This window comes from Zingiber officinale, chromosome 5A (assembly GCF_018446385.1).
Source record: "Zingiber officinale cultivar Zhangliang chromosome 5A, Zo_v1.1, whole genome shotgun sequence".
NCBI classification, from domain to species: domain Eukaryota; kingdom Viridiplantae; phylum Streptophyta; class Magnoliopsida; order Zingiberales; family Zingiberaceae; genus Zingiber; species Zingiber officinale.
This window is the reverse complement of record NC_055994.1, coordinates 81,425,437-81,438,561: the sequence shown is the minus strand read 5'-3', so window position 1 is coordinate 81,438,561 and position 13,125 is coordinate 81,425,437. Positions and strand designations below refer to the sequence as shown.

Here is a 13,125-nt window from a genome sequence, read left to right as displayed (position 1 = left end):
CTTCATCCTCCAAATAATAAGCTCACGAGCGGAGTTTTTCAATAACCTTGAAGGGACCCGCCCAAGGAGCTTCAAGCTTTCCGACGTCGCCGACCGGCTTGACTTTCTTCCAGACGAGATCGCCGACCTGGAATGATCTGGGGATTACGCGGCGGTTGTAGTTTTGCTTCATCCGCTACCGGTATGCCATCAGCCGAACGGACGCCTTGGCTCGCTCCTCGTCGACCAAATCCTGCTCCATGTTCCTCCGTTCGGCGTTGCCATCATCATAACTCTGGATCCGGACGGACTCAACGCCGACTTCGACCAAAATGACCGCCTCGCCGCCATACACCAAATGGAATAGCGTGACACCCGTCCCTTCCTTCGGCGTCGTTCGGATGGCCCATAAGACGCCCGGCACTTCATCCGGCCAACTTCCTCCCAAATGGTCGAGCCGAGCGCGCAGAATACGAAGAATTTCCCTATTGGCTACTTCGGCTTGACCGTTGCTCTGGGGATAAGCCACGGACGTGAAGTGTTGCTCGATGCCATAGCTTTTGCACCACTCCTCTAGCATCTTCCCTGTGAATTGCCGCCCATTGTCGGAAACCAATCTGCGAGGGATGCCGAACCGACAGATGATGTGTTGCCAGATAAATTTTTTGACCATCTGTTCGGTGATCTTGGCTAGCGGCTCGGCCTCCACCCACATGGAAAAATAATCGACCGCCACTAGCAAAAATTTCCGCTGCCCGGTCGCCATCGGAAATGGACCGACAATATCCATTCCCCATTGATCGAACGGACATGAAACTGTTGATACCTTCATTTCCTCCGTCGGTCGGTGGTTGAAGTTATGGTACTTCTGACATGAGAGGCACGTCGACACGGTCCGAGCGGCGTCTGCTTGTAAAGTCGGCCAAAAGTACCCGGCCAAGAGGATCTTCTTGGCCAACGATCGTCCGCCCGGATGTCCTCCGCACGATCCTTGATGTACTTCTTGGAGGATGTAAGCCGAGTCCTCCGAGCTCACGCATTTCAACAACGGACGTGAGAAAGCCTTTTTGTAAAGCTGATCGCCGATGAGTGTGAACCGACCGGCTCTCCTCCTTAGCAGCTGGGCTTCATACTCATTGGATGGTGTGGCGCCCGAGCAGAGGAACTCTATGATGGGTGTCCGCCAGTCGCTTGGAAATGTGAGGCCTTCCATCCGGTCGACGTGCGCCACCAACAGTACTTTTTCAATTGGCTGCTGAATGGCGACCGGCGTTATTGAGCTCGCGAGTTTGGCTAACTCATCAGCTGCTTGATTTTCTGCTCTGGGTATCTTCTGGACAACAACTTCTCTAAAATCGGCTTTGAGCTTCTCGAAGGCTTCAGCGTAGAGCTTGAGCCGAGCATTATTGATTTCGAAGGTACCAGAGAGTTGCTGAGCGGCCAACTGCGAATCCGAGTGAAGCGTTACCCGACCGGCTCCCACATGCCGGGCAGCCTGCAAGCCAGCTATGAGGGCCTCATATTCTGCTTCATTGTTGGTAGCTTTATAATCCAGCCGGACGGATAAGTGCATCTTTTCTTCTTGAGGGGAGAGCAACAATATTCCAATCCCGCTTCCGAGCCGAGTGGACGATCCATCCATATATACTCTCCACATAGCTTTCGGCTCCGGCCTTTGCACCTCAGTCACAAAATCGGCCAAGGATTGCGCTTTGATCTCCGAGCGGGGATGGTATTGGATGTCGAATTCACTTAACTCTGTCGTCCACTTGATAAGCCGTCCGGACGCTTCTGGATTCAGCAATACATGCCCGAGCGGGCTATTGGTTTTGACAATGATAGTATGCGCCAGGAAATATGGACGAAGGCGCCGAGCGGCGAGGACCAGAGCGAAAGCTAGCTTTTCGAGCCCAGTGTAGCGAGATTCAGCATCTTTTAAAATGTGACTAAGGAAATATACAGGCTCCTCTCCACTCGCCCTCACCAGTGCTGAGCCGATTGCCTGCTCGGTCGAGGATAGATAAATACAGAGTGGCTCACCAATAGTCGGCTTGGCTAATACCGGGAGTGAATTCAGATATGCCTTTAAATCTTCGAACGCCCGGTCGCATTCTTCGTCCCAGTGAAATTTTGTAGCCTTGCGTAAGATCTTGAAAAACGGAAGGCTCCGATCGGCGGTTTTGGAGATGAATCTGGACAGAGCGGTTATCCGACCGGTCAAACGCTGCACTTCCCTTGTATTTCTCGGAGGCGGCATATCTTGTAGAGCTTTCACCTTGCTGGGATTTGCTTCGATGCCCCGCTCGGTCACTATGTACCCCAGAAAGTGCCCTCCTTTTGCTCCGAACAGGCACTTCTGGGGATTTAGCTTGACTCCATATTTGCGCAGCGTTCGGAAGGTTTCTTCCATATCCTTGAAGAGATCGGCCGCTCGGACGGATTTAATGAGAATGTCGTCCACATAAACTTCTAGATTCCGCCCGATCTGCTCTCTGAATACTTTATTCATCAAGCGTTGATATGTGGCCCCCACATTCTTTAATCCGAACGGCATCACATTATAGCAATATGTGTCGTCGGCCATCACGAAGCTGACTTTTTCTTGATCTCCACGGGTGAGTGGCACTTGGTGATAGCCCTGGTAGGCGTCGAGCATACAGATTAATTCGCAGCCGGCCGTAGAGTCCACCAGCTGATCTATCCGGGGCAGAGGATAAAAATCTTTCGGGCAAGCTTTGTTGAGATCCCGAAAATCTATGCACACTCTCCACTTGTTGTCTGGCTTGGAGACTAATACTATGTTAGCCAACCAGCTCGGGAACTGCACCTCGCGTATATGGCCGGCCTCCAGAAGTTTTTCCACCTCTGCTCGGATGATGGAATTCTGCTCGGCGCTGAAGTCCCTTTTTCTTTGCTTTACTGGCCGAGCGTCCGGTCGGACATGCAACTCATGCTGCGCTATGCTCGGCGAAATTCCGGGTAGCTCATGTCTCGACCAGACGAAGACATCATGATTTTTTCGGAGGCATTGGATCAGCTTCTCTTTCTGCTTCTCCTCCAGATCGGACGCAATAAAAGTCGTGGCCTCCGATCGGGTTGGGTGAATCTGCACTTCCTCTTTTTCTTCATAAATTAAAGAGGGTGTCTTTTCGGTGATGGCGTTTACCTGGATCCGGGGCGCCTTCCGAGCGGAATTGTCTCGATGTAGCATCGCCGAGCTGCTAGTTGATCTCCCGCACTTCTCCCACTTTGTCCTCTACGGGAACTTGATCTTCGATGGAAGGTTGAGACGACCGCTGGAATTCGCTGAGCGCCGGTCGTCCCAAAATGACGTTGTAGGACGAGGAGAGTCGACCACCACGAAGTTTGTTGTCCTTGTCCTCTGGAGCGGCTCTTCTCCCAATGAGGTAGCCAAATGATCCGTCTGACCTACCGAACTTCTACTCAAACCCGTAGAGCGGAGTCGTCATGGCATAGCTCGCTCGATCCATTTGCAATGATCAACGCCTTGAATATGATATTGATCGAGCTCCCTGTGTCAACAAATACGCTGTGAATAGTATAATTGGCTATTACCGCTTTGATGAGCAGAGCATCGTCGTGGGTACTTCAACTCCTTCCAAGTCCCCGGCCCAAACTAATTTCGAGTCCTTCAGCTCTCTCGACTACAACCGACCGCATGAATCGAGTCACGGACGCCGCCTTTCTAGCTCTGGTTGAGTCTCCTCCGGCCGGCCCGCCAAAGAATAACGCTGATCTCGCCTCAAGAAGTATTGTTTATTTTCCTCTTCCCGAGCGGACGGGGACCGCTCTCGACGCCGCGATTCTCCTGCCTGGAGAACGGCGCCGATCGAGTTCATGCGTCGCGCCTATCACCGCGTCCGATCGGCTCTATGAGTTCTCTGTTGCCTGTCGAGGGAGACCGTCGTCCAGCATTCCGGGGCACGGGATGAGCCACAAAGGAAGACTTCGACAATCCTTTGTGTTGTGCGTCATCCGGTGGAAGGAGCAAAACATCGGGTCCATCTCTTCTTTGGCTTGGGCAGGCAGCCTACCTCTTGCACATGGACCCGCGTGGGGATCGATTGCTTGCCCTTGGTCCTCTAGGCGATGAGCGGCGGTCGCTTCCGCCTACGAGAACCCGCTTCTACCGAGTTTTTCCGGTCGCTGCGCTTCTTCCACGCTGATGTATTCATTAGCCCGATGTAACATGTGATCGTAATCTCGGGGCGGCTGATCGGAAAAATCCCCATCCACTAGGCCTTGTGTGAAGGCATTCATCATGGTTTCAGACTGCTGGAATATCCATCGCCACTTTGTTGAATCGCTGGATGTAAGCTCGGAGCGATTCACGGGCTTCTTGCTTGATGGCGAACAGGCTTACACTCGTCTTCTAGTAGCATCGGCTGCTTGCAAAATGGTGGAGGAAGGCCGTTCGGAAGTCCTTGAAGCTTGTGATGGATCCATCCGGCAGCCTCCGAAACCACCGTTAAGCCGATCCCGAGAGAGTGGTAAGAAAAACTCGGCACTTTACTCCATCTGTGTATTGATGGAGAGTAGCTGTGTTATCGAACTTACCCAGATGATCATCTGGGTCAGTTGTCCCATTATACTCGCCGATCGTCGGAGGCACATAGTGCTTCGGCAGAGGATCTTGCAGAATAGCCTCTGAAAATTGGCGATTAATCCTCTCGGGTGATGCGTCCGATCGGGGGGCTTTCCCCTTTCTGTCATCCCGTCTAGGCATTTCATCCGAAGAAGATCCCCTATCTCTATGAGCTGGTACGGCTTCAGGGGTGCGGAATAGGGCTCGATGAAATGCAACGGGGGCCGGTGGTGCTTCCGCTCAACCACCAGACACTGATGTTGCTTGCTGCTCCGGCCGTTCGGCTGTGGCTTTTTGTTTTTGCTCCAAGAGCTTGGCGGCCCTTATCTCGATCAGAGCGTCGAGTTCCTCGTTCGAGAGCGTCACCATGTGTTGTCGTCCAGCCTCGTCCATTGCTGCCGATCGGATGCAGGAGCGTTCCCACAGACGGCGCCAAATTGATCCTGTCCGAACGGCTGACTCAACAGATGCTGGGCACGTGGCGCTCTCCGGTTGCTGATGTGGGTCTTCGACTGGTCATACAAAGCTCCGGCGACCCTGCACAGAAGTCGGGCCGGGAAGGGGTTCCCGACGGCGACCCTCCGACGCTCAAGTCAGGCAAGCAAGTGGTAAAGAAAGTGGCTCCAAAGCTTGTAGAATGCGTACCTCCGGCGAAGTCTGCGGCTCTTTATATAGAGCAGTGAAAGAGCCTCTACACGCCCACCGAGGCGCGTACGTGTCCGCAGCCCATACCTCGGTATGTGTTTATCAGAAAGCTTACCTGACGTCATACTGCAATAGTCCCATTGCGCCTTCGATGGGACAACAAGACACCCCATTGTCAGACTAGGAGTATGGCTTAGCCATATGACTTGACGGCTGTCAGAAGATGTTCCTGTTCTCCTTTACCCACCGCCGGCCGGGACGTACGTCCGGCCGGCTGGACGGAGACCATCGTCCGGACGGCCTTCATCCCCTGCGCCGGCCGTGCCCGTTGAAATGCTGGGGAGACTTCCGGGCGAGTGCCTTCCGCTCGGCTCTTAGACATTGTTTCATTGAGCGTCGGAACCCCAACTTTAGTCGGGGCGCCTATTGCCTCAGCTATTCACCGGTTGGTCTGCCTATCCGGTCGGCCACTTGGCCTTTTGACTCCAGCGTGGCATGGACCCCTCAAAATGGGGGTCCCCCGTTCTAACCGCCGGATCACCCGTAAATCCGTAAAGGGGGGTTGTCATGGGCAGCAGCTCGGCTCTATCAATTTACAGTTGATCGAACGCCTTTTTGAATATGATGTTGACCAAGCTTCCTGTGTTAATAAAAATGCGGTGAATAGTGTAGTTGGCTATTACCGCTTTGATGAGCAGAGCGTCGTCGTGGGGCACTTCAACTCCTTCCAAGTCCCCGGGCCCGAAACTGATTTCGGGTCCACTCGCCCGCTCTTGGCTGCAGCCGACTGCATGGATCTGGAGCTGCCGGACGCTCGCCTTCCTTGCTCGGTTGGAGTCTCCTCCGGTCGGCCCACCAGCTATGATGTTGATCTCGCCTCGGGAAGTATTGCTCCTATTTTCTTCTTCCCGAGCGGACGGTCAGGGGCGTTCCCTAGACATCCGGATATTCTCCCGCCTCGGAGAGCGATGCCGCTCGGGAGTCTGTTGTTGTCGCCTGTCAGCTATCGTCCGATCGACTTCACGAGGCCTCTGTCGCCTGTCAGCCGATGGTGATCTGCGGCCGCCACTCCGAGGAAAGGGATGAGCAATCAAGGGAAGACTCCGACAATCTCGGGTGTTATGCGTGTCCGTGCGATGGAATGAGCAGAACATGGGAGTCCATTTCTTCTTTGTCCAGAGCCGCTCGACTGCTACTTCTTGGACATGAGGTCTTGGATGAGAACGAATTGCTTCGGCCAGCGGTCCTCTGGGCGGCTGATTAGCGGTATGCGGCTTCCGTTCGGCAGAAGGAGCCCGCTTGGCTGGAGTTTCTTTTTTCCGGGCCGCTTGCGGTTCCTCCACGTTGATGTATTCGTTGGCCCGGTGTAGCATGTGGTCGTAGTCTCGGGGCGGCTTCCGAATGAGTGATCGGAAGAAATCCCCATCCACGAGGCCTTGTGTGAAGGCATTCATCATTGTCTCCGAGGTGGCCGTTGGAATGTCCATGGCCACTCTGTTGAACCGCTGGATGTAGGCTCAGAGCGATTCGCGGGCTTCCTGTTTGATGGTAAATAGACTAACACTGGTTTTTTGATAGCGCCGACTGCTTGCAAAGTGGTGGAGGAAGGCCGTACGAAAGTCTTTGAAGCTTGTGATAGATCCGTCCGGCAACCTCCGAAACTACCGTTGAGTCGATCCGGAGAGGGTGGTGAGGAAAACTCGACACTTCACCCCATCTGTGTATTGATGCAGGGTTGCAGTGTTATCAAATTTACCCAAATGATCATCCGGGTCGCTGGTTCCATTATACTCACCGATCGTCGGAGGCACATAGTGCTTAGAGTCTCGAGAATAGCCTCAAAATTGACGCTGATCCGCCGCGATGCGCCCACTGGGGCTTTCCTTTCGCTATCTCGTCTTGCATTTCATCCGAAGATGACCCCGATCTCGATTAGTTGCTACGACTTCAGGAGTGCGGAATAGAGCTCGATGGAATGGAACCGTGGCTTGTGGTGCTTCCGCCGCCACTGATGCCGATGTCTTGTCGCCAGCCGCCTTACCGATGCCTTCGTTGTTCCACAAGCTTAGCGCCCTCAACTCGATCAGAGCGCCAAGTTCCTCCAGAAAGCGCCATCGCAGGCCGTCAGCCACCGCCCATTGTTTTCGCCGGATGCGGAGCGCTCCCATAGACGGCGCCAAATCGATCCCGTCCAAGCTAAATCAACTGGACACGGGCACGTGGCGCCTCCCGGTCCGACGTGGGTCTTCGAATGTGCGAACCTCCAAGATCCTGCAAAGAAGTCGGGCCGAAGGGTTCCCATGCCACTACTCCGACGCCTCAAGTCGTGCAAGCTAACAGGAAGAAATGCCAAAGTCAGAGAACGGCCGCCCCATGCAAATAGAAGGCTTCTTATAGAGCGTGAAAGAGCTCACGCACACCCACCGAGGCAAACGTGTCCTCACCATACCCTGATGTGTTTGTCGAAAGCTTACCCGACACCATACATCACATTCCTGTGCACGCCTTCGATGGGACAAGAACACCTGCCGCCAGATTGGAGTATGGTCTAGTCATAGACTTGACAAACCGCCATAAGATGTTCATTGTCCTTCTCTCCTACTCCATACTGGGGCTTCCTACGGCCAAGACTATCTCCGTCCTACCCACGCAGACTACATCAAGTCCGGCCCTCCATACGACTCGGTGACGCCGGAGATCCCTGAAGGTGTTATGTGGGGACTGCTAGCAGTATGTTACTTTATGTCTTCGGCCGAGCATGACTTCCGCTTGGCCCTTCGTTACTGTTCAATCGAGCGTCGGAACCCCGACGTCGGTCGGGGCACCTTTTTACATCGGTTATTTACCGGTCGGCCGGCCGGGAGGTCGACCCCTCCTTCTCCGGTCGGCCGATCGGTCCGCCCTTCTCCGGTCGACCACCTGACCCTTTGACTTCCATGTGGCATTGACCCCTCAAAATAGGGATCCCCTGTTTTAACCACCAGGATCAATTATATAATATAATTAACAAATATTCTAAACATGAACCAATCACTTTGTTTACTGCATAATAGTATCATCGATCATAGCCAATGTAATTGCAGACTCCTAGATCCAGCAGCATGATTTCACAGCTAAAAAGATCTCATAAATCATTCGAGTTGATATGTAGTGGGATGCTTATCACATGAGATCGTGGGGTCGAAACTCAGGGTAATCAGGTTGCAAATTTCCGATCCCTATACAACTCACCCCACTTACCATATGCTCACTCTGGATGTTATGATTTATCTCCCTCATGATAACCTTAGATCAGATACGACGAGAATACTAGGGACAAATAATTTCACCTTTTGCCACGATTTCACAGCCAAAATGCCACTACCCTCCCCGCGACACTTAGCTAGCTCGCGGGGCCCTCAGACAGTCTCCACCGTCCCACTCACCTCCACCGACCATCCTTTGGCGCTGTCTCATCCACCACCCAGCCCGCCAGCCGCCCGTCCTCCCTCGTCCTCCACTCGATCGTCCTTCACCCATCAACCTCAAGCACTCTCAAGTCTCAACGCGCCAGATCATCAGACACCGCCGCTTTTGGATTCTTCCCACCGTTCCATCCAACAGTCGCAGCTCCTGCCCATGCACAGCTCACTCGCGTGGATCCTTGCTGCCTTGTCTTCCCATCGGATCCAAGTGACAGGGACGGCAATGGTACTCTCAGCGAGCAAAAGGTACAGGAGAACTTTTTCATCCCGTTCTCCGTATTTTCACTTATTTTCAAGGGTAATTTTTCCGTTTAAAATATGACTGATCTCGAAATGGGATAAAATGCTGCTAATAATTTTTTTAATTAATATCAATTATCTAATTTATATCAATTAATTTAAGATAATTGATCCTATTCTATAACGATTTTTTCATCCATGATTAAAATAAATTTAAAAATACTTAATAATAGGCACATCAATCCATCAACTATGAGAAAAAATTATCATTTAATATTAGTTAAAAAATTAATCCTAAATTTTTTGAAATAATGGGGCAAAAGTGAATATACTTACTTAGCGCCTCCTTTAATTTGTCCTGGATCAATAAAAAAAATAAACTATGATAACTGAGAAGGTAAATGACAAGTAAGATGAGTTTACATAGATGGTAAAGATTCACGTCCCACTCTAGATTTGATCTGAGATCTTAATTTGACAATTAATCTGTAATTTATCAACTTAGTTAAGTTAGTAAGGACATTTTTAAAATAATGAAACTACATGGGGTGTAACGAAATGTTCTCTGACATAAGTAATCATCTTGCCAGTGGCAGCGCAGTCTCCCCCACCGGCCTCTGCGAGTGGCCGCAGGATCACGTGCTGCGCTTCGTGAGAACTCCATGTTGCTTCCCACTCACGTAATTTGCCGCTCGGCGTCTCTTTTTAGCTGCTCTTCTTCTTCGCATTTGTATGCGCATTAATAGCTCTGCGAATGCCGACGCACGCTACCTCGATCTCGTCGTCGTCCCAAATCTCTGTGATTAAAACACGCGCAACTAACGTCAGCAAAGCAGTAGAAGACAGAGAGAGACAGAGAGAGAGGCTCCACGCGCGGTTGGTGGATTTATCATTCTCCTCTGCTGCTTCTTTCTTGCTTCTGCCCACGCTCTCCGCCGCCTGCTCGCTCTTGCATGAGGATCGACGAGCGGAATGGAAGAATGTTTGTTTGCCAGTGTGAGTCCCCGCCTTGTCCTCTGGTTTTCGTGATTTTGTCGAGCTCGATCTGATCTTCTTGTTTTGTTTTTCTGAAGGAATTGAGAGGTGGTGGAAGCGAGAAGGCGCAGCAGAGAAAACAGAATGAAACGTCGGCGGCGGAGGCGCTGAGTTGCCCGCGGTGCGAGTCTACGGAAACCAAGTTCTGTTACTACAACAACTACAGCAAGCTGCAGCCGCGGCACTACTGCCGGGCCTGCCGCCGGCACTGGACCAACGGCGGCGCGCTCCGCGACGTGCCCGTGGGCGGCGGCCGCAAGAACAAGCGCATCAAAGGAAGCCGAGGGAGCAAGCGCACCGACGTCACGCTACCGGAGGAGGAGGAAAACCACAGTAGCAGCAGCGGCGCCTTGGCTTCCATGAACGCGGCGCCGGAGAGAGGACTCGGTCCCCTGTTCTGTCCGGAGCCGGACATTCTGGGGGGCATTCCCTTCTCGCCCTTGCTCTACGATCACGTCGGTCAACAGGACGACGGGCTCTTCGCGATGGAAAGCGCGACGAGGCATCTGTCGCCGTCGAGCAACTTGAGCCACTGGGACGACATCATCGACCTCGTCAACCTCGAACTCAAGCCGCCGGCCTCCGAGCTTACCGATCACACTTTGACTTATCGATGATCACAAATGACAGTGTTGCTGGGATTTTTTGTAACAGAGGTTGGAACAATTCAAAGCTCGGGTTATAAATTGCCTTCATGGTTGCGCAGGCAAACATTAAATTTCCAAGATCGATCGAAGTTACTGAGCCTGATCGGCATCTGTTTCTCATTTTCGTTTACATATCTTCATTTTCATGTCTTTTTTGTTGGGATTTACCTAGTATTTGGACGATCAAGACTGCAAGTTTACAAGAACTCATGTACTCTACTTCAAACCGGAGCTGCCGATTTTACTTGCTGTCCGATGTCATATCTTTAATCCTCCCGGCTGTTCGGCTCATGTACTCTATCTTTATTTTAAAGTCAGTACTTCAAACCGGAGCTGCCGAATGCGACCTAGATCCGGAAGACGACTTGCAGGTCAGGACCTAGCAGCGACACGTAGATCAAGATATGACATCGGTGGATAAGCCGAGATAGGATATCGACATGCAGACCAAGATAGGATATCGCATGCAGACCGAGATATGACAACGATACGCAGGCCGGGAGATAATAACGGCAAGCAAGCCGGACTATGACAACGACACAAAGGCCGAGATAACAATAGGTCGAGCACCGGACAGTAACAAAGACACGAACGTCAAAACACAACAACAATACAAAGCTGGAACAGGGACGGGATTCGTGGACTGCCAACACATGGGTTGTCGGCATGTAGCAGCCGCTGACAAGGGGGGTTGCGGCGTATGGAGAAGAGGAGTCAGCGATTGTGTGCACCCTTGACGACGATGGGCAGAGGTGATTGTGAAGGAGAGAGGGGCAGGAGACTGTCAGCGTTGTGTGATGTGAGTGGCGTGAGGAAAGAAAGAGACGGCGGTGGCGTTCCTCAGCGGCATCAATGGGGAGAATGGTGAGCAGAGACGGCGTTGTTCACGAGGGGAGAGGAAGGAGGGGTCAGAGGCGGCTCCGACGGGACAGGAAGCAGTGAGACAGCTGAGGCGTTGTTGGCTGTGTTGGCGGCAGCTCCAACGGATAAGGCTGTGGGGTGAGAGGAAGAGGAAAGGTAGAGAAGACGAGGGAGGCTGTGGCTCGATAGCGCCGAGGGAGAAGGTGAAGACGACAGCACCTCTGTCCTTGGTCGCGATACTGGGTAACCACCGGCGACGAGGGAGGAGGCGACAAAGGCAGCTGAAGCGTGCTTGGCTTAGTTGGCGGCGGAAGAAACCCGAAACCCCCCCCCCCCCTGTGAACAGTGCCTCCTCTTCCTCTTATGCCCTAAACAGTGATTTGACCAAAATGTCCCTCTTCCTCCTCTTAATTCCTCCTATACCCTTAGGCTATATCCGTATCACAATCATCTCCTTCAAATCTACTCAAAGAAGACGCAAGTCTGACTGACTAGACCAAGCACAGCGTAAAGTAGAATCGCCCCCGAATGTGGAGTCAGATCGCTAGGTCGGTCGTATAACATCAAACAAATAGTGGTGGCGATGCCGAACAAGTGACAAAAACAATAATGAGCGAGCGACGAAAGATAATACTGAGCAGGCAATCGGTCTAATGCCAAGCGAGAGATCGAGCAATACCGAGTAGACAGTTGAGTGACATTGAGCCAAAAACTGGATCGATGTCGGCCGGGCTACTAAATGGGACAAAACGAACGACCGAGTGTTGTTGAGTGAATGGCAAGCGAGCGACTGAGAGAAACGTTTAGCGATAGGCTGAATGAAACAAAGTGAATGGCCGGGCGATATTGATCGAGTGGCTACGAAGATGCCCAGCGAGCGATCGAAGAAGTGTCGACCGGGCAACAGAGATATATACTGATAAAGTGGAAAGAGGATGGGCGAACGAAGCTGAGCACACGACCGAGAAAATGCCGATCAGGCAACAAAGATATTGCCGATCGAGTGGAATGAGAACAGGCGAGCGAAGCCGAGCGCCCGACTGAGAAAATGCCGACCAGGTAACAGAGATAATGCCGATCGGGTGGAATGAGAACAGGCAAGCGAAGCTGAGAGCACGATCGAGAAAATGTTGATCGAAAAATCAGGAGAACGCCGATCGGGTAGAGAGATGCTAGACGACTGTGCCGAGAGTGCGACCGAGCAACAATAAACCATAATCGGGCGATCGAAAAGTGTCGACCGAGTGATCGTAAAATGCGACCAAGGAACCGAAATGTGTCAACCAAGTAATAGAGAGAATGCTAAGTGGGTGGCCAACGAGCAACCTACGAATCCGAACAAGATGCAGAGCAAATGACAGACCTGATGCCGACTAGGAAATCGAGAGAATGTCACATGATGTTGAGCGGGCGTGGAACCCAAAAATTGAGCGAGAACATAATTCGTGATATCAAAAATAAACAAGAGCAAAACCTATGAGTCGAGCGGGCATAGAACCCGAAAATTGAGTGGGAGCGTAGCTCATGAAATCAAAGGCGCTTGGGATCAAAAGTCATGAGCCGAGTGGACGTGAAACCAATGAGCCGAGTGACAAGTGCTGACTGAGTGACAAACAACAATGTCGAATGAATGCCAAGGAGGTGATCG

The 13,125-nt window shown here is 52.1% G+C and overlaps 1 protein-coding gene across 1 annotated transcript; it reads left to right on the top strand.

The window, feature by feature from the left end:
* Nucleotides 1-9,544: 9,544 nt before the first annotated feature.
* On the top strand, nt 9,545-10,716 carry LOC121982943 (dof zinc finger protein DOF1.7-like). The gene is made up of 2 exons (XM_042535940.1): nt 9,545-9,930; nt 10,008-10,716. The coding sequence occupies exons 1-2, from the start codon at nt 9,907-9,909 to the stop codon at nt 10,584-10,586; spliced, it is 603 nt and encodes a 200-aa protein (XP_042391874.1). The 5' UTR covers nt 9,545-9,906; the 3' UTR covers nt 10,587-10,716.
* The last annotated feature ends 2,409 nt before the right edge of the window (nt 10,717-13,125 follow it).

Coding starts and splice junctions, on each gene's coding strand:
- LOC121982943 (XM_042535940.1), top strand. CDS start 9,907: ATGGAAGAATGTTTGTTTGCCAGT. Junction 9,931..10,007: donor AAGAATGTTTGTTTGCCAGT/GTGAGTCCCCGC, acceptor GTTTTTCTGAAG/GAATTGAGAGGTGGTGGAAG.